At 47.5% G+C, this 26,341-nt stretch overlaps 1 protein-coding gene across 3 annotated transcripts in view; it reads right to left on the bottom strand.

Moving 5' to 3' along the window:
- The window catches only part of LOC126052149 (collagen alpha-1(XXVII) chain-like), a 213,607-nt gene that overhangs the window by 160,573 nt on the left and 26,693 nt on the right, over window positions 1–26,341 (bottom strand). Inside the window, exons 1-2 of one of the 3 annotated variants that reach the window (XM_049832392.1) lie at window positions 3,953–4,012; window positions 2,452–2,750 (exon numbers count right to left, since the gene is read on the bottom strand). In XM_049832392.1, coding sequence (XP_049688349.1) covers window positions 2,452–2,507 — 56 coding nt within the window. In that variant the 5' untranslated portion in view covers window positions 2,508–2,750; window positions 3,953–4,012. Of the gene's footprint in view, window positions 1–2,451; window positions 2,802–3,952; window positions 4,013–26,341 lie in introns of those variants that run through there. The other 2 variants (XM_049832394.1, XM_049832395.1) reach the window with 2 other exon arrangements.

Below are 26,341 nucleotides of genomic sequence, written 5' to 3'. Positions count from 1 at the left end.
TGTAAAACTTTCTGTTCTTCTGGTTTTACAAGCTTTGCCTGCTCGAGCCAGGACAAGGCTTCAGCACACTCTGCAACTGCTTCTCCTTCCCTGGTGAGCCAACCCTCCCACTCGCGTCCAGGGGTCTCCTGCATGTCTGGCAGCTCCTCAGCCACCAGCCCCGCTCCGGAGGATGCTGCAGGAGCACTGGGACACGCGGGATCCCCAGTGCCACGTGAGAATGCATCAGTAAGTTCCCATTACAAGCTGCCTTCAGGCAGCACAACCCTCACCCACCCTGAGGAAGAGTCGGTGGCACAAGGGTGGCCTGGCAAGCCCAGGCAGAAGCCAGCCCTGGGCTCAGAGAACCCTCTCCAAGACTAACGGCCTCAACAGGAACATCCAGCTGTGGGGATGGTAGGATGCACAGCACTCGACCCTGCCAAGTAAATCAAAACCCAGCACCAAAAAGCCCATCGGGAGATAATGCAAAGGGTAGCAAGCGACCTCTGCTGAGGAGGGAATGGATCAGCAGCACACTGGTGAGGTATTTAAGCCAGAGGAGATCCTGGGAACAAAAGGCGCACATATTCAGAGTCCCCAGGAAAGACCAAAGCGCAGATTTCCCATGGCACTGCAACACTCAACCTCGTGCAGCCGTGCACGGCGCTAGCCTGGGACACCGAGATGCAAAACCAGATATAGACCTCCGGAGAGCAGGCAGCCACGCTGCCTTCTCCTGGGTCCCCGTTTCCTAACCCCGTCCTCAGCAGGATCTGAATTGCCCTGGCACTCGAGCAGAATCTCCCTGTCCTCATCCGTAGCATGACTGTGGTCCACTTCTCCATCACAGTCACAAGTTGGTTCTCTGTGCAGCGGCTGTGCCTCGTGCCAAGTATCTCCCCAGCATCAGGGCCCTTCCCTTCCCCTCGCTGCGGTGCCGCGCTCCTCTCCGTCTTTCAAAGGAATCTTTATCTGTTTGTTCCCCTTGCAATTTCTCTATTTTTGACAGCCACCCTCGCACGGTCCCAGGCAGGCAGTTCACTCCAGACCATGCCCAACATTAAGACGGTGCAATTGGGAGACGCTGCAGTTACCAGCATCTCCAGACATACCACAGCTACATCCGTGCAACTCCCCTCCCCACCACCACCCAAAGCACTGAAATTCAGTCCTTATGAGTATATAAACACACACAAAACTTCTCAAGGAGAGCTGCTTGCAGCCCCTGGGAGCGGTTGTGATCTCTCCACAGAACTTTACACACAGACACATGCAGGCAGGGAGAGCGTGCGCTCAGCCTACAAAGGAAACTGCACATTCATCCACGTCCAAACCCCGGCGCTGCGCTAAAGGGGCGGCTGCCAGGAGCGGGGTGACCCTCGGGGTGGAAGGGAGGGGGGTACCCCCAAATCTCCTTGTCCCGTTTCCACCCTTTCGTCCCATCTCGCAGCCCAGCCGAGCCTGGCAGAAGCAGAGGGATCCTGTACACAACTTTTTCAAACTGCCAGGCAGAAGAATCCCAGTCTTTCCAAGGGAGTGTCGGTAAATCATCATTACATCCGACAACGCAACCAGAGGGATTAACCCTTTGTTAGTCCCCAGGAAAATAACAACAACAACAAATTTAACAATGAAAATAGTAAAAGCTGGTCCCAGCTGTGCGAGGAAGAGGACGGGCAGGGGCTGTGCTGTAATTTTGGATATATACACATATCTAGACGGAAAGAGCTATTTGTGCGCGCGTGTGTATGTTGAACACATGAAGAGCATGCCACCAGGCACCCGCCTGCCTCTCTGACCGTGCCTCAGCCCTTCCCATGGCTCTCCCACTTCCCGGAGGACCGCGGCGCCGATCTCCAGGTACTCGTGCCCCCACGTCCCCGCGGGACGGGGCCAGGGAGCAGCATTCCCCCCCGCCCCCCCCCCCCCCACTCCCGCTCCCAGCAGGGGCCGGGGAACCTGCCCCCCCTGCCCCTGCCCCTGTCCGGCAAGGGTGTAGGTGTGCGAGGGGGAGCGGGGAGGTGGAACTGCCCGTTCCTGCATCTCGCGTGGGTGCAACATCGGCGCCCACCCCCCGGACCAGTTCCCGGGCTGGGAGCTCCTTTCCACAGTACGTGGGAAAGGCGGGGGGGGGGGGGGGGGGGGCTCCTCCTGCCCTTCCCGGCCCCGAGCCCCCCGCTCTCGCCCCTTTCCGCAACACCCCAAGCCCATTCCCACCCTCCTGCTCCAGCGTGGCCTCCCTTCTCTCCCAGCCCATTCTCCTCTCCAGCCCAGGAGTTTTCACATCATCCCCTGGCAGAAGGAATGTCTTCCCCCACCCCATCCCCAGCCACCCGGGAGCGGAGCTCCCCTCTCGGGCCGGCTCTCCCCTCCCGCAGCCCTCCCGGGATCCCCCGGCTCCCCGGGCACCCCCATCCCCGCCCGGGATGCCCTTCCCCAGCGCCAGGAGAAGTCGGACTTTGTACTCACCCCCTGCCTGCTGCTGTAGCTCTGAGTCTGGAGACCGGCTCTGATTCCGGCTCCATCACGTTTAGTGCATTGTCTCTTTCGGGCAATTTTTGCGGCAATCCATCAGAAAAAGGGGGACAGGCCGGTTTGTGGGTACATCCTTCCCAGGAGCTCAGCTCTCTGCCTCTCTAAGGGGCTCAGCTGTGTCAAAGACACCCCCTGGCCCGGACGGCTCACTCCTTCCTCCTTCTCTTCTGGGTCCTTTTGCTTACACAGATCTTTTAATCCCATTTAACTCCCTCTCGGCAGACTGCAATTACCTTGGGAAAAAGGAGAGAGAACAGAAAGTACACGCTAGGAAGCCAGGCTGGCCCATGGTCGCTGGATTTCTTGCCTCTTTTTTTTTTCCCCCTTAATAGTACAATTTCTGTGATCTCTGATTTCCAAAGTCCTTGATTTAAAGTGTTTTTTTCTTAGCTGTTACTTTTTTTTGTTGTTTGGTTGGTGGTTGTAATTATTATTTTTATTTGCAGTGCAGATGTGCCTCCCACCCCCCCCAAGGATCTCTCCTCTGGACTTAGAGAGAAGAGGAAAAGGCAGATTTTGAGAAATGAAAATTATTTAAGGATGTCCCTGCTGCCTCTCTCTGCTGCCCTCCTCTGTAACACTGAAGCACTTACAAAAAATAATACAAAGTAAATAAATAATTAAAAAAAGAAACCCTTTTGGCCACAAGAGCTGCAGAGAAGCGATCGAAGACCCCTTCCAGGCTCCGTGGAGGAAACGCACAGGCTGCTGGTCTGGGGGAGGCTGCTAATGGAGATCGCTGCTCCGCTGCGCTCACCTGCCGGGGGCCGTGAGCCCTCTGCCCAAGCTGGCTTCGACCCACCTCGCCACAGGCTAGCAAAGGTCCCCTGTTATAAAGGTACCTGACGCAGCTTTTCCCTTGGGCTCAGCGCTTGGCGGAGGCAGTTGGGAGCCTGTGCAGGGGTCTCAGGCTTGCAGGAGAAAAGCCTCCCCCTGCCCCTGCTTGCCTCCTCGCCCTGGCTCTGCAGGGAGGGGGGAGACAGGGGACTGCATATGGGGCATCTCCAGAGCCCCCTCTCCTTCCAGCATAAAGTAGTGGAAGCCGCAGCCCGGAGGACAGGGAGAGGGGAATGAGTTTTCTTATGCAAGGTCCATTGAAGTAAATCGGATCCCAAGTCCACTTAGCCAGCTCTGCCAGGAGAGGGGACTTTTGCGTGGGGGTAAAACCTGCATCCCTATGCCCCCTCCTCTTCCAGCTCTTGCAAAATCCCACCGAGCTAGGACCCAGCCACCGTGCACGCCCCAGGGTGACAGGCAAATCCCTCTTGTCCACACCAGGACACAGCAAGTCCCTCAGCTCCATAGGATTCTCTCACGCAGGTGAGGGCAGCCCACCACACCGGTGGTGCCCTCCCACCTCCTCCCTGCACCCCTGGGTGCCCCCTCGGCCCTGTTCCCTTCCCCCTTGCACAGCATCTCTGCCTTGGGCACTTACTTTGCAGCGAGGCAAGAGGCTGTGCACCGTCTCCTCGCAGCCCTGTGTTCATTGGCATTCATTTGTCCCAGCAGCTTACAGCAATTTCTACTGCTTATAAAATAATAATTAAAAAAAAAGCAAAAGGAGGGAAAAAAAACCCCTAAAACACCAAACCCTTTCCTCCCTCCTTCCCCTAAAGTCTCAAGGTGTCTCCTGTGCTGGAAGCCAGCGAGTGCCCGCCAGGCTCACGGGCTGTGAGCGAGCCAAGGCTTTCTGGCAAGGCTGAGGTTCCCCCAAATTCAACAGATAATCCTTCCCCAGGACTGGTGCGGGCAGGTCCCCTTCGGGCCGTCGCTCCACTCGTGGGTCATGGATGCTGCAGGGATCCAGGAGAGAAGAGAGGTTAGGACCGGGCGCTGGGAGGGACATGGATGGGAAAGAGGTGGGAATTAGAAGGCTGCCCTTGTCCTTTTAAATAGCTGCAGCCAGGGGACTCCGCTCGCTGGCTGGGGTGCCCCAGGTATCCGGTTTCAGCAAACATCGGCTAATGAGCAGAGATCCAGCCTCCGAGGGGCAGGTTCAGGGCTGCTCTGCAGGCGTGGGGAGGCAGGGGGGCACCCCGGGCATCCCACCAGCAAGGCACGGAGCAGGGCTGAAGCTGGAGGAGGGAGGGAAGGGCTGCGGGTGAAGAGCTACATGGTCCCTGCTGCTCCAGGGTAGAGGGCAGGCTTGCAGCTCCTTGGGCTGAAAGGTCTACAGGGCAAAGGACAGGTCCTGCGAGGTGCTGAGCATCCAGCACAGGTGTGAGGTACCGGCATGGGTCTGCGCATCAAAAAGGAGCCACCCCAGGGTCTCAGGACTAAAGCATGTCAAACCTGGATATGGGCACTAAACTTACACACTCCCTGTGAAAATACAGCCACAAGCAGGATCAACATCGACCCACCAAGTACCTGAACCCAGAGGGGAATGATGTTACGCTCAGAGCAGAAAATTCAAGGACCCACTGGCCTGACTTGGCAATGCAGGTTTTACTCAAAAAACCGACCTCAGAATGTGGCCAAAAATTAAGGTTTCCACCATAAATCAGATCTCCCATAGGCATGACATCTTCTGCTACCATGCATGCTAAGAACTTCTTTCCTTTAATATATATATTTCACTTAGTTGTGGTTGCTTGCTGGGACTGTGGTTTTGCATCTACCAAATTCTATCTGCATAAGATTTTATTCATACCTTTAGCTCTGAAGTATCTACATTTTGCTTGCTTACTTGCTGTAACAGATGAAGCTTTAAGTAACAATAACAAAAAATTGAAGCAAGTAGTGTTATGACTAGGGCAGATAACTAACAGCCTCACTGTCCACTGTCCTCAAGAAAACCTTTTCAGAAGAGTGCAGCTAAGTTACACATCCAGCTACTAGTAAGAAACTCCTATGCACAGAGAAACCTGTCTCAAAAACCCTCTGGAGGCCCAGGAGCTCAGACAACCCATCCAGACCAGCTTTGAGGATTGGGACTTAAGGGACAAAAGGCAGTCACATAGCTCATCAGAAATGACATGAAATCTCTATTTTTCTTAGCTTTTTTTTCCCCCCAGCTGTTTTTTTCCATGTTTCTCAGTCATGCATTCCTCACTGAGAAACATATTCTAGCCAAGCCTAAGTGTTTAAGATAAAGCTTTAATCTATTATAAAAATACTTTGCAAAGAAGCGTATGGAAATTCCTGTGCTGTTGAGTACACCTTATATCCTCCTGCTCTTTTCTACCTTTTCTCTCTTCCAAAAGCAGCAAGTATCTAGTAACCTTCCTTCCCCTCAAAGAACCACGCTCTACCCAGAAAAGAACAAGGCCCTGGCTTCCCAGTGTGAGGGACAGAGAAGAAAGCAAAAAGATGAGCTGCATCTTTTTGCAAACACATATGTAAATGGCATGTGTATGGGTAGCTGGACTGGCAATTCTTCAGGTCCACACCATTGCACCAAGGACCACCATAAAACACACTTAGAGCCCCATCCTCAAATACACTTACTTAACTTTGCCCAGATGAACACTTTCAAACCAAACACATGCATAAAAGCTTTGCTAGCATAGAGACATAAATGTAGCCCAGCAGTAGGAAAAAGGGAATTAGTTTAAAACAAAAGGAAACCCAGTGTTGCTGAAGCCAAGACTAGTGCCAAGTGAATTCAGGTTCAAAAATTAGACCTCATTCTTCAGAAAGAGAAAAGCCACAACATATGATCTGAATAGAAATATATTTAGCAGATTTATTTTTCTTCCCTTCCAAATTTAAATAGAAACCATTTTTAAACACTAAATAAACTGAAGTAAATCAGCACAGCAGTGAAATGAAAAAAAAAAAAAAAAAAAGGAATTGGAATTGGCTGTTCTAGTTTAATTAGCTGTCCTGTGTTCAGCTGGGATAGAGTTAATTTTTACAGGAACTTGGGAGGTGGGGGGGCACAGCCGGGGCAGCTGACCTGAACTAGCCAAGGAGCTATTCCATACCATGTGACATCATGCCCAGTATATAACTGGGGAGTGGGCTGGGGGGAGCTCTCTCGACTTTCGGTGGGGGAAGTGGCGGAGCGTCGGGTTCCGGGTGGTGAGCAGTTGCACTGTGCATCACTCCTTTTATTAGTACCGTTGTTGTAACTTCTCTTTTTTTTGCGTGTTGTCCCAGTAGCCTGCCCTTATCTCAACCCCTGAGGTTCCGTTTTGTGTTTTGGTTTGGTTTGTTTTTTCTTCCTTTTCTCTCCTCCGATTCTCCCCCCCATCCCACCGGAGGGGGGCGGGAGGAGGGAGCCAGCGGCTGCGTGGTCCTTTGTTACCGGCTGGGCTGGAACCACGCCAGTGAGAGTCCTTTTTGGCGCCCAACGCTGGGCAGAAGGGTTGAGATAACGACAGATCTGGCCAGAGCGTGTTGAAACAAATTTGTCATACGAATATTAGATAAATAGACGTTAGTCACAATGTTGGTTCAGTTGTTTACATGGTGGCGTTTTGTAAGTTCTTACATGCTCTATGTATTGCCTGTAGTTACGTTTATCACCTCTGGGAGAGTGATTGGGATTATCATTTTGCTGTACTGGGCAATGTCGACTTGTGAAATGATTACATCACTGGTCATGAGGTTAAGCTGGTATCTGTATGAGGCAGTGATATCACTTCCATACTTTGGGCACCTTCTGTCGGATTTTATTGGTAATTACACCCAATCCATGGGGAAGTTAGGGGGGGATACTTCCCCCTGTCCGTTCGCCTCCCTTCTCTCCTTCCGACTAATTACAACAGCTTTCGAGAATTTTGAATATCCTTGGGATACGCAAGCCAGTGTGCTGTTAGTGCTATGCCTCCTGAATATGTTTCAGGTTTTGTTGAGGGCTACAAAAAGGCTCTTTAAGAGTACCACCCAGAGATCTGCCCCAAAGGATATTCACGGGTGGCACGGCATGTGGGAGGATATGGGCAGGTATCTAGGGAACTTCTCACCTCCAGTGGCTTGGAAGTTCACTCCCGAACAACTACAGAACCCTCAAGAAGTGGTAGAATATTTGAAAGGAAAATGCTGTGGCTATTCCAGAGATGCACAACTTACTGCACTGTGCTGGGCCCTGGCCAGTATCTACCAAACACTGCTTGATATTAGGCAGCACCCTCAGGACGAAGAGGCAGAACCTGAAATAATCACCCGATCTCTATCCCTGAGTGAGTTGCGTGACATGCGAAAAGATTTTAGCCGCCACCCACGTGAGCACATTGTTACGTGGCTGCTCCGATGCTGGGATAATGGGGCCAGTAGTTTGGAATTAGAGGGTAAGGAAGCCAAGCAGTTAGGATCTCTGTCTAGGGAAGGGGGCATCGACAAGGCAATTGGGAGAAAAACACAAGTCCTCAGCCTCTGGACGCGACTTCTGTTAGGTGTAAAGGAAAGATACCCCTTCAAGGATGAAATTACATGTCACCAAGGCAGGTGGACCACCATGGAGAGAGGTATCCAGTACCTGAGGGAATTAGCCGTGCTGGAGGTGATTTATAATGATCCAGAAAATGCGCAGTCACCCACAGATCCAGATGAAGTCCAATGCACACAACCGATGTGGCGGAAGTTTCTACGAAGTGCACCACCAACCTATGCCAACTCATTGGCAGTAATGTCCTGGAAAGAAGACTATGGACAAACGGTGGACAAATTGGCTGTCCAACTCCGGCAATACGAAGGAAGTCTCTCTTCCTCCCTACGGGCCTGTGTCTCAGCTGTAGAGGAGTTGTCCCGAGAGTTCCAGCAATTCAAAGTGGATATGTCCTCCTCCCCGCCTGTACAGGCCTGCATCGCAGCTATTGGGAGTAAGCATTCCTCTGCCCAAGAGAGAGGAGAGAGAAAGTACACACGACGGGCTAACCTGTGGTATTACCTGCATGACCATGGAGAGGACATGAGGAAGTGGGATGGAGAACCTACCTCAGTCCTGGATGCACGGGTACGGGAGTTGCAAGAAAAAGCAATCAGAAAAGAGGATTCTTCTTGGAAAACTGCTGCTCCAGTTTCCTGTGAGCAGTCCCCCAGATGCAGTAGAAGGGCTGATCTCATTTCTGATCCTCTTGAAGGGACTTCTGATTCACATGTGCAAAAAGCGAGTAACGGATACTCTAACCAGGATTAGAGGGGCCCTGCCTCCAGCCAGGTGGAGGAAAGGGACAACCGAGTCTACTGGACAGTGTGGATTCGATGGCCTGGCACATCAGACCCACAGGAATATAAGGCTCTAGTAGACACTGGTGCACAATGTACCCTAATGCCATCAAGTTATAAAGGGGCAGAACCCATCTGTATCTCTGGTGTGACAGGGGGATCCCAAGAGCTAACCGTACTGGAAGCTGAAATGAGTCTAACCGGGAATGAGTGGCATAAACACCCCATTGTGACTGGCCCAGAGGCCCCGTGCATCCTTGGTATAGATTATCTCAGGAGGGGGTATTTCAAGAACCCAAAAGGATACCATCGGGCCTTTGGTATAGCTGCATTGGAGATGGAGGAGATTGAACAGCTGTCTACCCTGCCTGGTCTCTCTCAAGACCCTTCAGTTGTGGGGTTGCTGAAGGTTGAAGAACAATGAGCTCGCATAGGAAACCCCAGTCACCCAGGAATTGTGGAAGTGATCATGGACTGGCCAGAAGGCAAAGATTTTGGAATGTCGGCAGAGGAGGAGGTGACATGGGCTGAAGAGGCCCCGCCGTATAATAAACTGCCAGAAAATGAGAGACAATATGCCCTGTTCACAGATGGGTCCTGTCGCATTGTGGGAAAACATCAGAGGTGGAAGGCTGCTGTATGGAGTCCTACACGACAAGTCGCAGAAACTGCTGAAGGAGAAGGTGAATCGAGTCAGTCTGCAGAGGTGAAAGCCATCCAGCTAGCGTTAGACATTGCTGAAAGGGAGAAGTGGCCAGTGCTCTATCTCTATACTGACTCATGGATGGTGGCAAATGTCCTCTGGGGGTGACAAGAGCAACTGGCAGCGCAGAGGTAAACCCATCTGGGCTGCCGCACTGTGGCAAGATATTGCTGTTCAGATAGAGAAGCTAGTGGTAAAAGTATGTCACGTAGATGCTCATGTACCCAAGAGTCGGGCCACTGAAGAACATCAAAACAACCAGCAGGCGGATCAGGCCACCAAGATTGAAGTGTCTCAGGTAGACCTGGACTGGCAACATAGGGGTGAGCTATTTATGGCTCAGTGGACCCATGATACCTCAGGCCATCAGGGAAGACATGCAACATATAGATGGGCTCATGATCGAGGGGTGGACTTGACCATGGACACTATCGCACAGGTTATCCATGAATGTTAAACATGTGCTGCAATTAAGCAAGCCAAGCAGCTAAAACCCCTGTCATATGGAGGGTGATGACTGAAATATAAATGGGGGAGTCCTGGCAGATTGACTATATCACACTCCCACGAACCCGCCAAGGCAAGTGCCATGTGGTTACAATGGTGGAAGCAACCACTGGATGGCTGGAAACATACCCTGTGTCCCACACCACTGCCCAGAACACTATCCTGGGCCTTGAAGAGAAAGTTTTTATGTTGACACGGCACCCCAGAAAGAATCGAGTCGGACAATGGGACTCACTTCCGAAACAACGTCATAGACACCTGGGCCAAAGAGCACGGCATTGAGTGGGTATATCACATCCCTTATCACGCACCGGCCTCAGGAAAAATCGAACGATACAATGGACTGCTGAAAACTACATTGAGAGCAATGGGGGGGGGAACTTTCAAACATTGGGATACATGTTTAACAAAAGCCACCTGGTTAGTTAATACTAGAGGATCCGCCAATTGGGCTGGCCCTGTCCAACCAAGACTTCCACATACTGTAGAAGGAGATAAAGTCCCTGTAGTGTACATGAGGAATATGTTAGGAAAGACAGTCTGGGTTAGTCCTCCCTCAAGCAGAGACAAACCCATCCAAGGGATTGTTTTTGCTCAAGGACCTGGGTACACCTGGTGGGTGATGCAGAAGGATGGGGAAGTTTGATGTGTACCTCAGGGACAGTTGATTTTGGGAGAGAATAGCCCATGAATTAGGCTGTATAATATTTAACTGCTAAATAACCTGCCAATGTATGTCATTGTAGCTATAGTATCTATATGCCATATCAAGGGTATTACTGTAAGAATTACCCAAATGACTGAGGATGGACTTTGAAACTGAGCCAAGTACAACAGTGATAGAACTTGAACTGGCACCCAGCAATTTCCTCAAGATCAACATCTTCGACCTGCAGACCAAGGGTGTGGGTTGCACCAAATGTACCAGCCACAAGTTCCAGAGGCAGCATACAACAACCCAACACCTCACACCATCTCTCCTACCCTGAAGGACTGTTACAACAGATGGAGCCCCAAAGTCATGGGCTAAATAAAACTGATGGACACATTAGAGGGATAGCCCATGGACTAAGGGAATACTATTGGGGGGGGGGGGGGAGGGGGTGTCCATATACATATATAAGACAAGGAAAGTGGTAGTGGTTAATTGGAAAATGTAAGATCTGGGCATGATGTAGATGGTATAGAATAAGGGGTGGATAATGTCCTGGGTTCAGCTGGGATAGAGTTAATTTTTATAGGAACCTGGGAGGTGGGGGGGGTATAGCTGGGGCAGCTGACCTGAACTAGCCAAGGAGCTATTCCATACCATGTGACATCATGCCCAGTATATAACTGGGGAGTAGGCTGGGGGGAGCTCTCTCGACTTTTGGTGGGGGAAGTGGCAGAGCATCGGGTTCTGGGTGGTGAGCAGTTGCACTGTGCATCACTCCTTTTATTAGTACCGTTGTTGTAACTTCTCTTTTTTTTGTGTGTTGTCCCAGTACACTGCCCTTATCTCAACCCTTGAGGTTCTGTTTGGGGTTTTTTTTCCCTTTTCTCTCCTCCAGTTCTCCTCCCTATCCCACCGGAGGGGGGTGGGAGGAGTGAGCAAGCGGCTGCGTGGTCCTTTGTTACCAACTGGGCTGAAACCACGACATTAGCCAAAATAAGAAAAGTACAGGGGAGGAGGAAATGCCACCACATACCACACAACATCGGGAACAGGGAACAGAACGCTTGCTTTTGACAAAACGCACCTCTCCAAAAAAGCAGCATGTCATTACTGCCTGAATAAATACAGCATTTAAAATACTCATCCCCATTTAGCCAGTTTCCAGAAAAATCAGTACCCACCTCTCCTCAGGATCTGTAGCTTGGTTAAACATCAAGGCTCTTATTAATATAATTTTGTCTCTTTGCTCCTCTTGGAAAACCAAGCGTGAAGGCATCTAGGAGCCATGGCAAGCACACATTACAGCTGCACTACATGACTCACAGTGCCCGGCTTCAAGGACCAGAGGAATCCCAGACACTAACCTGGGCTTGCCCTCCCAGTTTGGCTTGGCCTGAAAGACAACACTGAATTACAGTTCAATCATTTTTACCTTTGCACAAATCAGAAAAGTATCCTGAATCACTTGCTACCCCCAGAATTCACAAGGAATTATAGAGATATATTTGGATATATTTAGATAAATAGCCTATTCAGGTTTAAAACCATGGCACGACCAGGCAGAAGGCACAAGCAGTATGAAACCCAAAGCACCGGAAAACCTTGTGGGAGGGATCAAATAAACATGGGAAGGAGAGATGGGAAAAAGAGCCTTTCACTCCCCTCTGGGCTGCACCCAGCCCAGATCAGGAGTATCTAAACTTGGTACTTGGCTAAGAGCTACTAGAGCCACAGGGAAAGGGAATCCACCCTGTGGGAAGTGCCACTGCCACGAAGGAGTAATGGTCCCTGCAATCATAGGAGGACACAGCTATGTGGGCACATGGTATAGCCCAGGAATATGTATCACATGGAACAGGGCTACTGGGGAGGACTGGATCCGCACCTGTAAACCCAGCAGGAACAGATTAACCATCCACAGAAACAGGACTCATCCCTCAGCCCACGCACAGTCACAGTAATCCGGGCAGTGGCATAGGAGGGACTGGCTATGCCAGTCTCCAGCTCTCAGGGATGTCTTGTTGAGGGCTGCCCTAGCACCTACGCTGCAAACGTCAGCAGCCTTGGCAGCAAGAAGCCCCTGGAGAGCGTTAAGCAGGGGGTCTGGTACTGATCCCTGGCTCTTGGGGCAGCACTGAAGCATTTATACCAAAGCAACTATTTCTATCCCTTCTCGCTCCCTTTGAGAGCAGCCCAGCCCCTCTGCCCTTATGTGTTCCACACTGTGCTGCAATGCTCTCCCAGGTATGTAATTCCCTGCACAGGCTTTCCTAATTCCTACATGACTTTTCTGTTCAGATCCTGTATTTAACATGAGCGTACTGGCACTTCTCACACTCATGAGTTCTATTCAAATAACTGGCACTAGTTCAAGCCCTGAACTAAAGTCTTCCCTACCCTGTAAGGGACCTGGTCTTGAGCAGAAACCTGCTGATGAACTTCATTTTCTTGCTGAGAAGTGTCTCCACCCATGGCAGAGCCAAGATCTCCATGAAGGTCGAAGCTGAGCTGGCTGGGGTCCAGTTAGCTGATGCTCCTATTCATTTTCTCTTTCGGGCTTCAGCCATCACTGCAAGACTAGGTTTCAGCTGAGGAGCAGAATGCACGCAGCACTTCTGATTTTAGGAACTGCTGTTGGACAGTGATTTTGTGATGCAAAAGCTGCTGTGGGTTATGTTTCTTGTTGCTAGTGTGCTATGGAGAGTATTAATTATACAGGACATGTACAGAAAGCTCAAAATTCATGTACATAACCAAGTTACTGCCCAGTGCTATTTTTCCCCCCCTCTCCACAGCCTTTCTGACAAACCCTATCCCATCCTGTGCCACAGGCTAGCAGTGACATGTTTGAACTTCTGCAGCCGTTTGATGTAAAATGTTTTAAATTCTTTTCGGGAACACTAAAGGCTTTTGTCTCTTGACCAGTGCTGCGGGGATGCCGTGTGTGGCAAAGACTGATCTTTCTGTGCTTTCCAACTATACCATATCACGTCGTGCTGCCCAGCCAGCCGAGAGGTAGGAATGGCTGTTAATCATTAAATGGAGCCTTTTTTCATTGGAATGAAAGGAAACACAATGCAGCGATACAAGTCCAAGCCCACCCTTCCCAAGAAAATGCTGCCACAACTCTGTCATATGCTTCTATTTAGATATTTAGAGAACTACAGTTTTGCAGGATGGCTGTAGAGCAAATTGTTCAGCCAATGTTACAAGCAGTGTTGAAGTGACAGGTAAGCCACAACAGAGCAGTGCATCAGCATGATTTGACAGGGAGATATTACAGCTCCTAAATCCTGACCTTCTTTAAGATATCAGGCAAAGGCTGCCTGGTTTTGCTAACATCCCTTTGTTTTCCCTGTTGCATGCTCCTAAGCTGGCTTCAATCTATCCCTGGTTTAGGACCTATTCAGTCAATGGTGCTACTGGAAAACAGAAAAGAGTCAACAGTACTGGGCCCCTTTGAGCAGTGTCCTCCAATCTAAACGCCAGACCAGGCTGTTCTGCCATCTTTGGCGTAGCATGATGAGCGAGTGCTACATTTTGAGCTGCACAGCAGAAAACTTAAGGCCTGTTTCCCCCATTTACCATGGGGGGGGGGGGGGGGGGGGGGGGACGGGGACGGGACGGACAATTCCACCATCAGAATCTCCACTGGGCTGCTGTACATACAGCAGCAATTCTCCCAGTCTGGAGGTTTCCTAGTTAAATGCAGTAATGCATCAGCAAGCACGAGCGCTTTTCCCGCTGGCCTGCCAAGGGACCCTGTTTGGTTAGTGGAGATGGATGTGTGCTGTCCTGGGTGAGCACAGGTAATGTGATCTTTCTCTAAAACAGCACATCCTTTCTTCATGACACAGAACCATCCTGAGAGCACCTTCTCCCATGGCAAAGATGGACATGACACCAGTATGTAAAAGTGCCTGGTTATCTAAATAATTTCCTGCATATTAAGGACAACTGCCACTGTGGTTGGTTCCACAACAGCATATTACTATGGCAGGAAGCATAAACCAGTGTGTAAAATTTAAGTCTGAATTCTGCAAGTCACAGATGCACAATGCTTATGAATTTTTGGCAGCACTGCCCCCCTCTAGTGCAGTCTGTCAGCTTTCTTGGATATCCCGGTAGCACGGATGCAGGTGTGGATCCATGCTTGTGCCAGTCCCTGCACAAGCCACACAGAATTGACATAGGTAGAAGCAGCAAGCCTGACCTGTTCTGAACACAACTGGACAAGGACTAGGTAGCTGCAGCTGACAAACATTGGAAGGTGCCAACTACTAAGTCACACTACGTCCTTTCAGAAAAGACATGCTCTGCTCTGTGGATGCACATGCCAAAATGTGAGAACATGGTGCTTATGGCAGCTGGAATTCATTTGCACACTCAGCAAGCCTCAAGGCTGAGTTCAAAAGGGAGACAGAAATCAGTGCAAGATCTTGGCCTTCAAAAGACAGCATGTTACAATGCAAATGCCTGGTACAAAGATTTTGTGCAAGACAGACAGAAACTAAGCCTGAGTCAGATTCTGAGTAGTTTAATGGGGAGGGGAAAGGAAGAAGAGCTTAGAAGACACCAGAACAACTTTTTGTTATGACCAACATTTAAGGTAATACTATTTAAAACAAAAAAGTTTTTTTTACAGGTAAACAAGATGTATTTTCTGTTTTGGAACGGACAACATTCCAAAAGTTGTCAGTTCCAACTGCTGTAGGAAAGATAACCCTGTGTACCGGTGTTAGGCAGGCCTGTGGGAGCAGTTCACGGGTCAAAGGGAAATTATACCTGCCTTGTGTCAGGAAGAAATTGAAGTGGAAATAAGTCCAGGGCAAAATGAAGGAAGGGTGAGACTAGACAGAGTTGAGATGAGCATCTCTTGGGCTCCACCCTGGGCTCACTAATGGCACCAAAAAACCTTCTTTAGCAGTGACAAGGATGAGACACCCCTTGCATGTACAGACACATATGTTAAGCAAAAGCTTGTACTCCACTAAGTTCTGAGGTATTGACACCAAAACAGTTGCAATTTGATTTCTGTCGTCTGAGAGTAACTTTAAGATACAAACCAACCATAACAGGGAATTGCTTAACTTAATCTAAGCTACAACATACTGCTATGACACCATTTCTATTAGCAGCTATTTCAGCTATTCTGCTATTTCTGCAACCAGTTGCTCATCACAGTTCTGATGAAAAGTGATGTGGCTGATTAATTGGAAAGAGATATTGACTCATTTCTTAACAGCTGCTTGGTCCTGGATGTCTCAGACTGAAGCAGTCAGCTCTTCTCTGCCTGGAGGCAGTAGTGTCCAAAGGATCTCACGCTAGCCTAGATCTCAGCAGAGCTCGGTTTTGGTTTTCACTATTCCAGTGACCTGCAGGGTGACCTGAAGCAATTTAAACCACTGCTTTGTGCCATTATTTTCTTGTCTCTAGACTGAAGCTTGTGATACAGATCATCTTATCTGTAAAGAGGTTTAAGACCTTCAGACATAAAGTGCTGCCAGTGAACTGTTACTACTTTACTATACAGTTGGCAGCAGCCTCTCCTGCAGAAGAAAGTGTAAATCTATTTCCCAACCAGCTTTTATATTCACCACAACCTGCCATCATCCAGATGCACAGTTCATTAGAGATCATTCTGTTTTATCTGGCTGTAAAGTCTCATGTAAAAAAAACCCCTGCTGATTAAACATGCAATTCAAATACATCTTCTGGAGTACAGTAGATAATTCCTAGCACTTTATCTGCACTGACTGAAATGCAATCTGTGCCACTCAGAGCAGAACAATGCTTGATTTCTTCATACTTCACTTGAATTGTTTACACATAAAGCAGAAACACAGCCCATTTTCACAGAGAAGTTCTCTTCTGACATACTCAGTATGTTAACTGAAAGTATACAAATCTGCTTCAAAGCTAATAGGCTTTTTTTCTTCCAGCAAACACACTTCTTCATATCTACACACTCGCTCTCTCTCCACTTCAATAGCAATAGTATTTGGTAAAGCTCCCCAAACTGGAGCCACTGCAGAAAGACTGTATTTACTGATGTTTGGGTAAGAACTAATAAGAGACCTGGTTGTGGAATTGGAGGAACAGAGACACACACACACAAAAAATCAAGTCAATATTTATACACCCGCTGGTGAAATAAATCCCCTCCTTCCCAAAGAACATGGAAATAAAATGAAGTGATTGAAATGGGATTTTATGGCAGGGGACTTTGTTTGCTTATTTGTTTTCAGAGCTTGGTAGGTTTGTTTGGGTTTTTTTTTTTTTTTTTTTTTTTTTTGTTGTTGTTGTTGTTTTTTTTTAATTGTCATTTAAATGCATTTGTACTGTACAGAGTGCATCAAAGCAGCTTCACAGTGGGACCTTGCATTAAGGACCAAAAGCTCAGGAGCCCTTGCATGCTGCTAGACTCATCACTGGATCTGGTGGACACAAGGCTCAGGTATGTCAGGGGCTGGACCATCTCCATTCCCACTAAATACCTCTCAGGATGCACTCAGCTCAGCCCTGATGGGGCCAAACTTGCCAGGCAAGAAGGGGTTAACATTCCAGCAAGTTAGATACAGTATAAACAATTTAATCATCATTTTTCTAGCTCTCCCAGCATGGAGATCCTGTCCAAAGCCTGTCAGGGCCAACAGAAAGACTCATATTGACTTCTCAGGCCTCCAGAACATACTCTGGTTTCACCAGGACTTCTTGCTTGTATAGACTCATAGCTAACTCCAGCCTGTCTGGTGCACAGTTCCTTTGAAAAGGAGTGATCTACCAGTAACAGATTTGCTCTTTGCCTCTGCGACAAACTGCTTTGCTGGTCTTCTCCCTCTACCCACATTAAGGCTCTTGGGCTTGTCTGTTCTGTGTGATTCATAATTCCCTTTAATAAAGCAATAATCAGAGCATCAGAGACTCTGATCCCATCAACATGTCTGTTGAAGGTAGTTTTTCTCTGCCAAAGGGAAATCCTCCTGAACTACACACCTGAACCGAATCCCACAGAACTTTGCAATGCTTGAATTTCCGTGCGGCAGCCAACCAGAGTATTTTATGCAGCATGATTGGCATCTCTGCACCGTTAATCAGGAAAACCTTTATTTTAGTTAGGATTTCCCTATAAAAAGTTTCCATTGTTCAATCCTATACAATGAAGTCACTATTCCTATTATTATTGTTTTAAAAAAAGAATTCCAGATCCTTTTGTACAAGATACCTAAATTTTTTGCAGAAGAGAGCGTCACTGGGATGCATTTCACTAAGCTGCCAGAAGACAGTTTCCTGGACTAACTACTCTCTAGCAGGCAGCAGATCAGCCTTTCTAATGTGGTTCAGGAGGTTTTAAACTGCCAGACTTGTTCTTGATATAACTGATGGATCACCACTGACTGCAGTTGGGTATCCCCCATTCACCATGTAGAGACAGAGGAGCAGATTTGTATATACTTGCAAACAGAAATGAACACATAAATACTGCCAACGCTTAATAGCACTTTTTCCATGCTTTCAGGAAAAAAAAAAGCAAGGAATGCTAGTAAAGTTAGTAAAAGTCCTGCATTTCCACTGCTCACAGTTACAGCAATAGAACTGCAGAGAAATTCTACGTGTTCAGCTAAAATTTATATTTGTGGAAGAGCACAGAGAATTCAGCCCTTACTCATTTCAGAAATATAGCCAAGGGGGTAAGTCCTCATTTGCAGCATCCAGTGGCATCGTTATAGAGGAGCCATTATACAGACCAAATCAAGACATTTTTAAGCCTGCTTACCATTTTTTATTCCCTCAAAGTCTGTGGGTTTGAAGAAGAGCCTTGTCACTGACGAGGGTTAGTTCGGGGTCAAGTTCTACACTCCAAAAACCAACGAAGAAACACTGTTTACTGTCCAGTTTCTCAGAAAAACAGTCAAATGCTTCTTCATATGGAACATCTCATTTGTGTGTCATCAGCAGACTTTTCCACTGGCAAACTCACCATGCTTCAACATTTGCTTCAAACATAAATAAAATTTATGCTTTATCAGTGTCATCTCACTGCACAGGCAGCCTGAACACCTGCCTTTCTTCTGTTATATTGTTTTCTCTGGCTTTTTTTTTCTCATTATGAGCTAACATTAAACTATTTCTTGTTTAGATTAAAAAGGGCAACTTTCAATCTCATTCCATTGCTCATTGTACCTTGAGATGCTCTTCTTCGAATGGCTCTGACTGCAGCTTTTTTCCCCATCAAGTCCCACATTTAGCACACAAACCAGACCAAAACTCACTGCAACACTTGCATTAATCAGCAGGATGGAATAAATGAGACTATTTAATATTTTACATCTTCAAAGTCTTGAATAAGCAACAATACTTTGTTAATATTCTTGTCAGTGGATATGCCCCAGGCAGGGAGCAAGTACAGTATTTTCTCTGGAACACTGATGTAGTGCACCTGACAGCCTCACTGTCAAATGGCTAACACAGCCTCAGTCATTAACTGATGTGGGTAATGCGGCTTTCACCTTTGCCTTCCTCAGAATAACATACACAAAACACCCAAACCAGCCATCCCCATCAAACATATGATGAACAGGTTGTTAGTACAAAAAACACTTTGATGCCCCTAACATGCCTTTCATCATGGCATCCTAAAAGCACTTTGCAATTAACATGATCCCTAATTCATCACCCACCCACAGTTTTCCCTAATTCACCAGATGGATATACAAAAAGCCCCATATATATAAAGGTGCAATTCTGAAAGAGATGCCTGAGCACTCACACGTTTCCCAGCCATCTCTGGGAGATGTACTTATCACCCCAACTTAAGACAACAAAATCAGACCATTAGTAACTTGTCCCATCCCAATCACAGTGAGTAGCAAAGCAAGACGGAGAACCCAGGAATCTGTCCCCACCATGCCACAAGACCACAGAGGCCCCCCTCAACACCATTGCACTTGGTAAATATTGCAAAACACGCCTGTCCTGTGTACATGGTCTGCAAAGGGACACTGTGGAGAGAATAAAATTTCTCTGTACTCTTCACCCCTTCAAACTAAGCTGTTTTTCTTTTTTTCTGACATGCCATTATTAAACAACAGGAACAAACTAGCTTCTGGGTAAAACTTTCCCCAAAGTAGTTGGAAGACAGCAAGATATGCCAAGCTTTCTATTTTCCTCCTCCTTTAAAGGGGAAATAACATTGAAATAAAATATTTGTAAATGGTACTGATCAGCATTTTATTTTATGGCTTTGATTTTAAAATTTATAATTTTATTATTTTTTTTTTTAGTCCAACAAAGACCACCCTCTCCCCCTAGCAATACTAGGAGGGGACTATGCTGAAAATTATAGATTCCAGAGTTTGCAAGACAACCACAAAAGCTTAATTATAGTTATTGACATACCAAACACCCACTGAAGGCTTAATCTTCCCTTGGCCAGAAATAACCACACAAAGTGAAGGTAGCAAACTGACATCAACCAACCGCAACTAGGGACAGCTTATTAATGCACCAGGGCATGAAGACGTGCCTTGCTCACCTCCTGTCACAACCTAGAGGAGACAAATGTGGGGGCAGTTGTTGCTGTCATGCCATCAACAGTATTGACCTTGTTTGCTTAGGGGGTTTTTATCACCCATAGAGTAGGGTTGCACAGGTTCCCTCTTCCAGATGTCTTTCTCCCAGAACAGGCCTGAAAGAGCTCCTGTCTCTGCTGTGAGATTCAATACCTGTGTCCTGCATCACTTATGCACAGGGCATCCATGTTGCTCCCAGACTCCCAGGTACCCATGGAGAGGTATTAGAGGGAACAGCCTTCAACTGCAGGAAATCTTTGCAGATAGAGGTGCGACGCTCCTGGGAATTAGCAAATGTCTGGACTGGTCTGCCCCAGCCCAACCCTGTTTGCTCTCAGGCTGTGCTGGCAGATCCTGAAGGAATGGTGCTTGTGGGCAGCTCGCTGCTCTCCGGGCAGACTCCACGCCGCCAACAGCTACAGTCCCATCAAAGGCCGTATGTCTAAAGCGATCCTAAATGGGTTAGAAAAGGTGAAGCATAGGCTGGGGTGTTCCCAGGGAGCCTCCCAAGGAGGTTACTGAGCATCAGTCCCTCTGGAGGGATCCCAGACCGAGAGCATTGCCACATGGCGCTGCCTGAGCACACTAACGGGGCGGCCCAACAGGGCTGGAGCTATCAGTGATTTACGGCCTGTCCTGCTGCACTGCTCAGGCAGAGCCCCTCAGACTGTGAGCGTGACCTTGTGACAGCCTTGGGAAGGCAGGGAGGAGGCCGATTAACCAGGGAGATGAGGTGGAGACAGCAGCAAGGACTTGGTCATCGTCACAGGCGAAGAATGATACGGAACTGGGGAGACAAAACACAGAGCTATCAGAAGTAACACAGCCCAACGTGTCTTGTTTTCATTTCATTGGCATGGGAAGTCCCCATCTTTGTCCCTACAAATCACAAGATGTTTTTTGAGGGGATGGGGAAGGCTGCTCAACCTGGGCTGTGTTTGTCCCAAGGCACTGCACGCCTGTCACCTTCCACTACAGCCACGTAGCCATTTTTGTGCAGTGGTTCCCAGCACTCTTTACAAATAATAACAGGCTGGACCACAAAGCCCTCATTTAGACTGGAGCAAGTGTATTCAAGTAAAAACCCACAACGAAGCTTTTAGGACCTGTAGGAGTAAACAGCTGACGGCGGGAACACGTTTCACACACACACCCAGCACCTTGCACCTCTCCTGCGGGGCGGTTAAAGACCACGTACAGAAAGACCAAGGGCTGGATGGACTGCAGGCTTGGGCTGTGCAATGCTTGAGGGTCATGGCTACGGGGAAAGCAAGTTCCAGCAGGCTTAATATCAGCTTGGATGCTTCCAGCACCCAGAAAGCCCCCACGCTTGCTTTTTTCCCCCCATCAAGGGACATTGCCTTTGCTTTGTGCACTGTACAGCATGGATGTTACCTACACCGCTTCAGCACCAGTCCCCTCCCAGCAGCCTGTGGGTTTCCACACCATATCTGTTTTATGCAGCAGTGTTCATGTGACAAGCTTTGATGGGAGCCGTTCCCCAGCCAATGCACACGGTAGACAAAAAGCTTTTGTAAGAAGGGGGAGGTTGGAATTAACCCTTTTCTGTAGTGAACTTCATGGCATGCACATCCAGGAAATTTGTCACTTAACAGCATGGCCCAATGCCCAGCGTATCCCTTCGCTGACATGCTGTTTCATTCACAGGTGATATCCACAAACCCAGACACAACCAAGAAGCTGCAGTAAAACTTCTAAAAAAGGAGACTGCCAGCATTGGACAAAGCAGAGACCTTCCCAGGAGAAGTGTGCTACCAACACCTAGATATATGGTTACAGCAATGCTTGGTACTTTCATTTACAAGTGATCAAAGAACTGAACTCTCCTTAAATCTGGAACAGAGAAAGTAAATGGAATAAAAGCTAAAACTGAATGGGCTGGTTATTGAAAACAGCAGTATTATACTTACTTGTTTCTCATCTCCTGTGCACTAGCTTTAGTCCACTGAATAGCTACAGAATTCACTGGCATTATTCCTAATTTTACAATGATTTGGGAGAAGAGGGGACAAAGGCAAGCAAACAAAGCTAATTGCCTTCAGTGCTTTGTTTATCTGGTTTTTGTTCAGCCAAACAAAGACGACCTTCAGGTCCAAGCTGACTGTGGAGCCACAGAACTCTTTTGCTCGGTTGGTCTGTTTAAAAACAGTTTGCAATTTTGGCATCCAGCATCTTCGGCAACTACCACTAGCACGTACTTTCTTATCTCCATCTGGTCACTATAGAAACTCTGGTGACTTCAGCCACTATTACTACAGATTAATCAACCTTGCAAAGCCCCTCCAAAAAAGCAGGAAGTCCTCCAAGAGCCAATCCCTTGGTCATAAAAAGAACAAAGCCAGGAGGAGATTAATCACTAGATGCTATTTCCAATGCAAAGTCCAAGCAGGAAAAGTCCTGATTTTAATAACAAAGCTACACATTCTCACCCATCCATACCAACATGCTTTTGTTCTTTGTGCCAGAGAAGAACACACTGAGCAGAAATGTAAATAATATGGCACACTACGCAGGGAGAACATGCTGCTGGCAATAAGCAGCAGAATATGGACTACACAAACCACAGCCAACCCGTTTTGCCAGCTTTGGTTGCCTTCTCTGCATCAGCCAGCATCTAAGATTTCCCAGCACAGTCTGGATTTCCAGGCATCAAGCAGAGGAGCAAAGCAAGGGAGAGTTGAGTCTGGGAGGGCAAATCCAACCTGCTGTGATTTCTAGTCAGGAGCAAAATACCTGGCTGAACACAGATGTGCCAAAGGTGCAAAGAACTGAGGTCACCTGTACCCAGAATTCTCCAAGACTCTAGCAAAACAAGATCACCAGATGTTAAATAATCTGGTGGGAAACAGGCATGGCTATCTCCACGTCTGTGAGAAGACCACAAGTCTGTCTCAGTGCTACAAGGGGGATCGGACAAACTTAAGCAGCCACCCAAAAGAGAAAGGTGAACCTTAACAGTGTTACCTGTCTTAAAGTGCCAAAGGCAGCAGAGCAGCTGCATGCAGTGCTCTGGGAGGCAGCCTACAGATGATGCTGATGCAAAGCATCAACAGTTTGGTTTAGTCCTTGCTTCTTCTCAAACAGGGAGCAGTGGTTGCAGGGCAGGCATTAAGGATCAAAAGTGCTCCACTACTAACTTTTAGAAGTGTGCAATAACAGAGGTTTCCCAAGGCCCTGGGACTGCAAGTATCCTTTTCTCATTCAAAGAAAAGAAACAATATGTGTTGGTAGTAATTTGTATTTCTAGAAGGAAAAATGAAAGAGTTAGATTTGAAAAGGCAACTCCTAAACAAAGTTGCAAGCCAGAAGGCAAAGAAAAAGCAGCCCTAAATCTACTCTATTATCTTTATTATGACATTGTGATCGTGACCTTAGGCCATCTGGAAATTGGCATTGCCAAGCATCTCCCCGCTAGACACCAGCACAAAACTTCCTGACTCCCAGAAGAAAGAGCAGTTGGGAGGTTCAGGGAAGCTTCTCTAGTATCTGCAGGGAGCAGCCAGCACAGCCTGGTGGAGCATGTCCTGCCCATACCTCACCCATGCCTTGCTGCTGGCAGAAGCTTACAGAGCCACTGCTCAGTCAGTAGCTCGTATCCTGACACCACCTGCTCCCGTTCTGGGACATAAAGCCAACCCTGAAAATTGGCCTTTGATTCATGGACTGGGTTGGAGTTTCAGTACACTTTCCCAACCCTTGCTGTGCCTACTGGCTTGAACAGCTTTCTCAAATGACATTTTTTACAATAATGGTTTAATGCTTCAAGTTACAAAGCTTGGGAGTTTGGGAATAATTCTTAAAGTTAGGTTCCTGAATACTTTTGTTTCTAGAGTACAATAGGCTGCCTTGTGGCACTACATGGAGGATGGATTTGGATGAGCCTTTTACAGTGTTCAGGACAAGCAAAAAGGTGCCTAACCAGCTCAGGGCTTGTTGCTCAGTAACCATAGCTGTTACAGTGACTACTCTACAAGAATTTGCCATTAATCCTTCCAGCTCAACTATCATAAAAAGACTCTTTCTTTTTTTTTTATTTATATTATTATTTTCTATTTACACAGTCCTTTTTCAGAGTGGATCCACAAGGAGCAAGGGGAGGTAAGAAACAAGAAGCCAATGCAAACAGTTTGGGAGGGACACTTTGAAAATCGAGCAAGTTACAAAGATTTCTTTCGAGTGTCCTTCACTCTCCTCGCATCAGGGAGGGAGCACAGGGGAACTAGGTCACTGAATCCAGGGAAAAGTCAAGCACGCAAATCTCAGCCGAAACCCCTGAGGTTAGTATGTCATGATCCTGTTCCAAAGGGGAGTTTCTGCTAAGCTTGACTGAAATGTGAGCAAGATGGACTTTAAATAAACTAAGGGGGTGGAACACATTAATGTCCTGCCCAACTTGCTTTTAAATATCAAGGAAAATAAGAAAGAAAAGTTGGGTGCAGGGTATTGGCTAACTAAACCACCATTTTACATTGGGCTGAAAGCCAGGAGGGTAAAGGAGAGCAACAGCCCACTCTAAAGTCATGTTGGATGAAGACTTGCATTTGATAAAGGGCTTTCGGGTCCTTTGTTATTTGTGAGGCTCTTAAAAACCAACTTTCATTAACATAACAGAAATAAACACAGATGGAGGCTAACATGCTAACACTGAAGATTGTGAAAATGACTGTTTCAAGGTGCTTCCACTTTTGTAACCCTACTTGTGATCCCAGAACAAAATCCATTGTTTCAACAGCTTGATTTTCCAAAAGCACTGCACATCCAACACCCAGAACCACTCAGAAATTCTCCTATACATAGGAAAGGGTTTCCTACACTCCAGAATATTCATTTGATAACCTAACACTTTCCCCCATGTTTTCTATTCATCCCTTGTTTTTTTTATCCTCATTGTAAAACATTGATTGACAAACACTGAGCATCATTGTAACAATCTTATGATTTGAGATTCCTCATTTTTCTCCCACATGCAATAGGCACAAGCTAAGATGACTGTCATTTCCCAGGTTGTTGCCAAGGTGCTGTTCTCTCCTGTCCTTACCAATGGCCCCCAAAACAACTGGATGTTCTCCCTGGTTTGACTGGGGTGGCACGAAGACAACTGCCCTGATAAATGCCTTGGCTGGGTTTGGAAGATCCCTGCTCCCTCCTGGCTTTCTGCCCTCCCTTTAGCCACCAGACACAGGCTCTGGAACGAAAGAGACTTTCACACAAAGCAGTAAATCCAGCTCAGTTTTCCACATTCTGTGCCTTCGACTGCCAGCCTGTGGTGCTACCGCTGGACCTCACATGCTGGATGCACTGCTCCTCCTGGGCTCTCTGATCCTTGCCCTCACCAAACAGAGCATGAAGCTAAAACTAACAGCATTTCACACTGTTCAGTTCTGGGACTGTCCTGGGACATCAGAACACTGTCTGAAGTGGCTATCGGCTCCAACCAGATCCAGGGTTTCACATCAGAATATCAGCTGGTCTCACTTTCTGCATTTCAGCTTGACACAAGCCAGGTGTTTCCTCAGTTTGAGGCTTGACAGTTGCAGGATCTGCAAGTTTCTTCCTGGTTAGAACATCCCAGAACAAGCACTGACAAGGATTTACTGAAGTTCAGAGATTATACCGGATGGCAAGAGACATTCACAATGGATTTGGGAGGCTCAAGATAGAACTTACACCTTCTTCCTGGACTTGCAATAACTATGGTTACTTAAACACATGCTTCTTCCTCACTTTCGCATCTTTGTGTTGACTCTTTTTCTATTATATGCATCTTTTCCCTACATCCTTTGAACTGCAATAGATTTTTAACATCCTCTTACACCATACGTGACAGAAGTTATTAGATTCCTTAAGACATGTGTGTGCATAAAGAAAAGTATATCACTTCTATATTGTACCAAAAGCCTGGTCATGTCCAACCTCTGTCTATTATTTGACGTTATAGAAACTCCAGGCACCCAACTGGGGCCCTCATTGTGCTCAAGCTGGACAAGCACAAAGAGAACATGTCCAGCACTGAAGACTCCACAGTTGAAATTTTTAAGAAAAGGGGGGAAAAAAAGCCCCAAGGGGACACTAAGCCCAGATCACATAAACCACGAATTTCACATCCTACCTTACTTACAGACGAAGCAAGCTTAGAAACAACCTAAGACTTGGACAAGCTGAGCAAGCCCTGCCCATCACATCTTTTTAGTGCACTAGGCTGAAAGAACACACATTATAACCTTCTCAGGCTACTCAAAAGTATCATATCAC

This window comes from Accipiter gentilis, chromosome 29 (genome assembly GCF_929443795.1).
Source record: "Accipiter gentilis chromosome 29, bAccGen1.1, whole genome shotgun sequence".
Lineage (NCBI taxonomy): Eukaryota > Metazoa > Chordata > Aves > Accipitriformes > Accipitridae > Astur > Astur gentilis.
The sequence above is the reverse complement of the archived record's forward strand: the minus strand, read 5'-3'. Positions and strand labels throughout refer to the sequence as shown.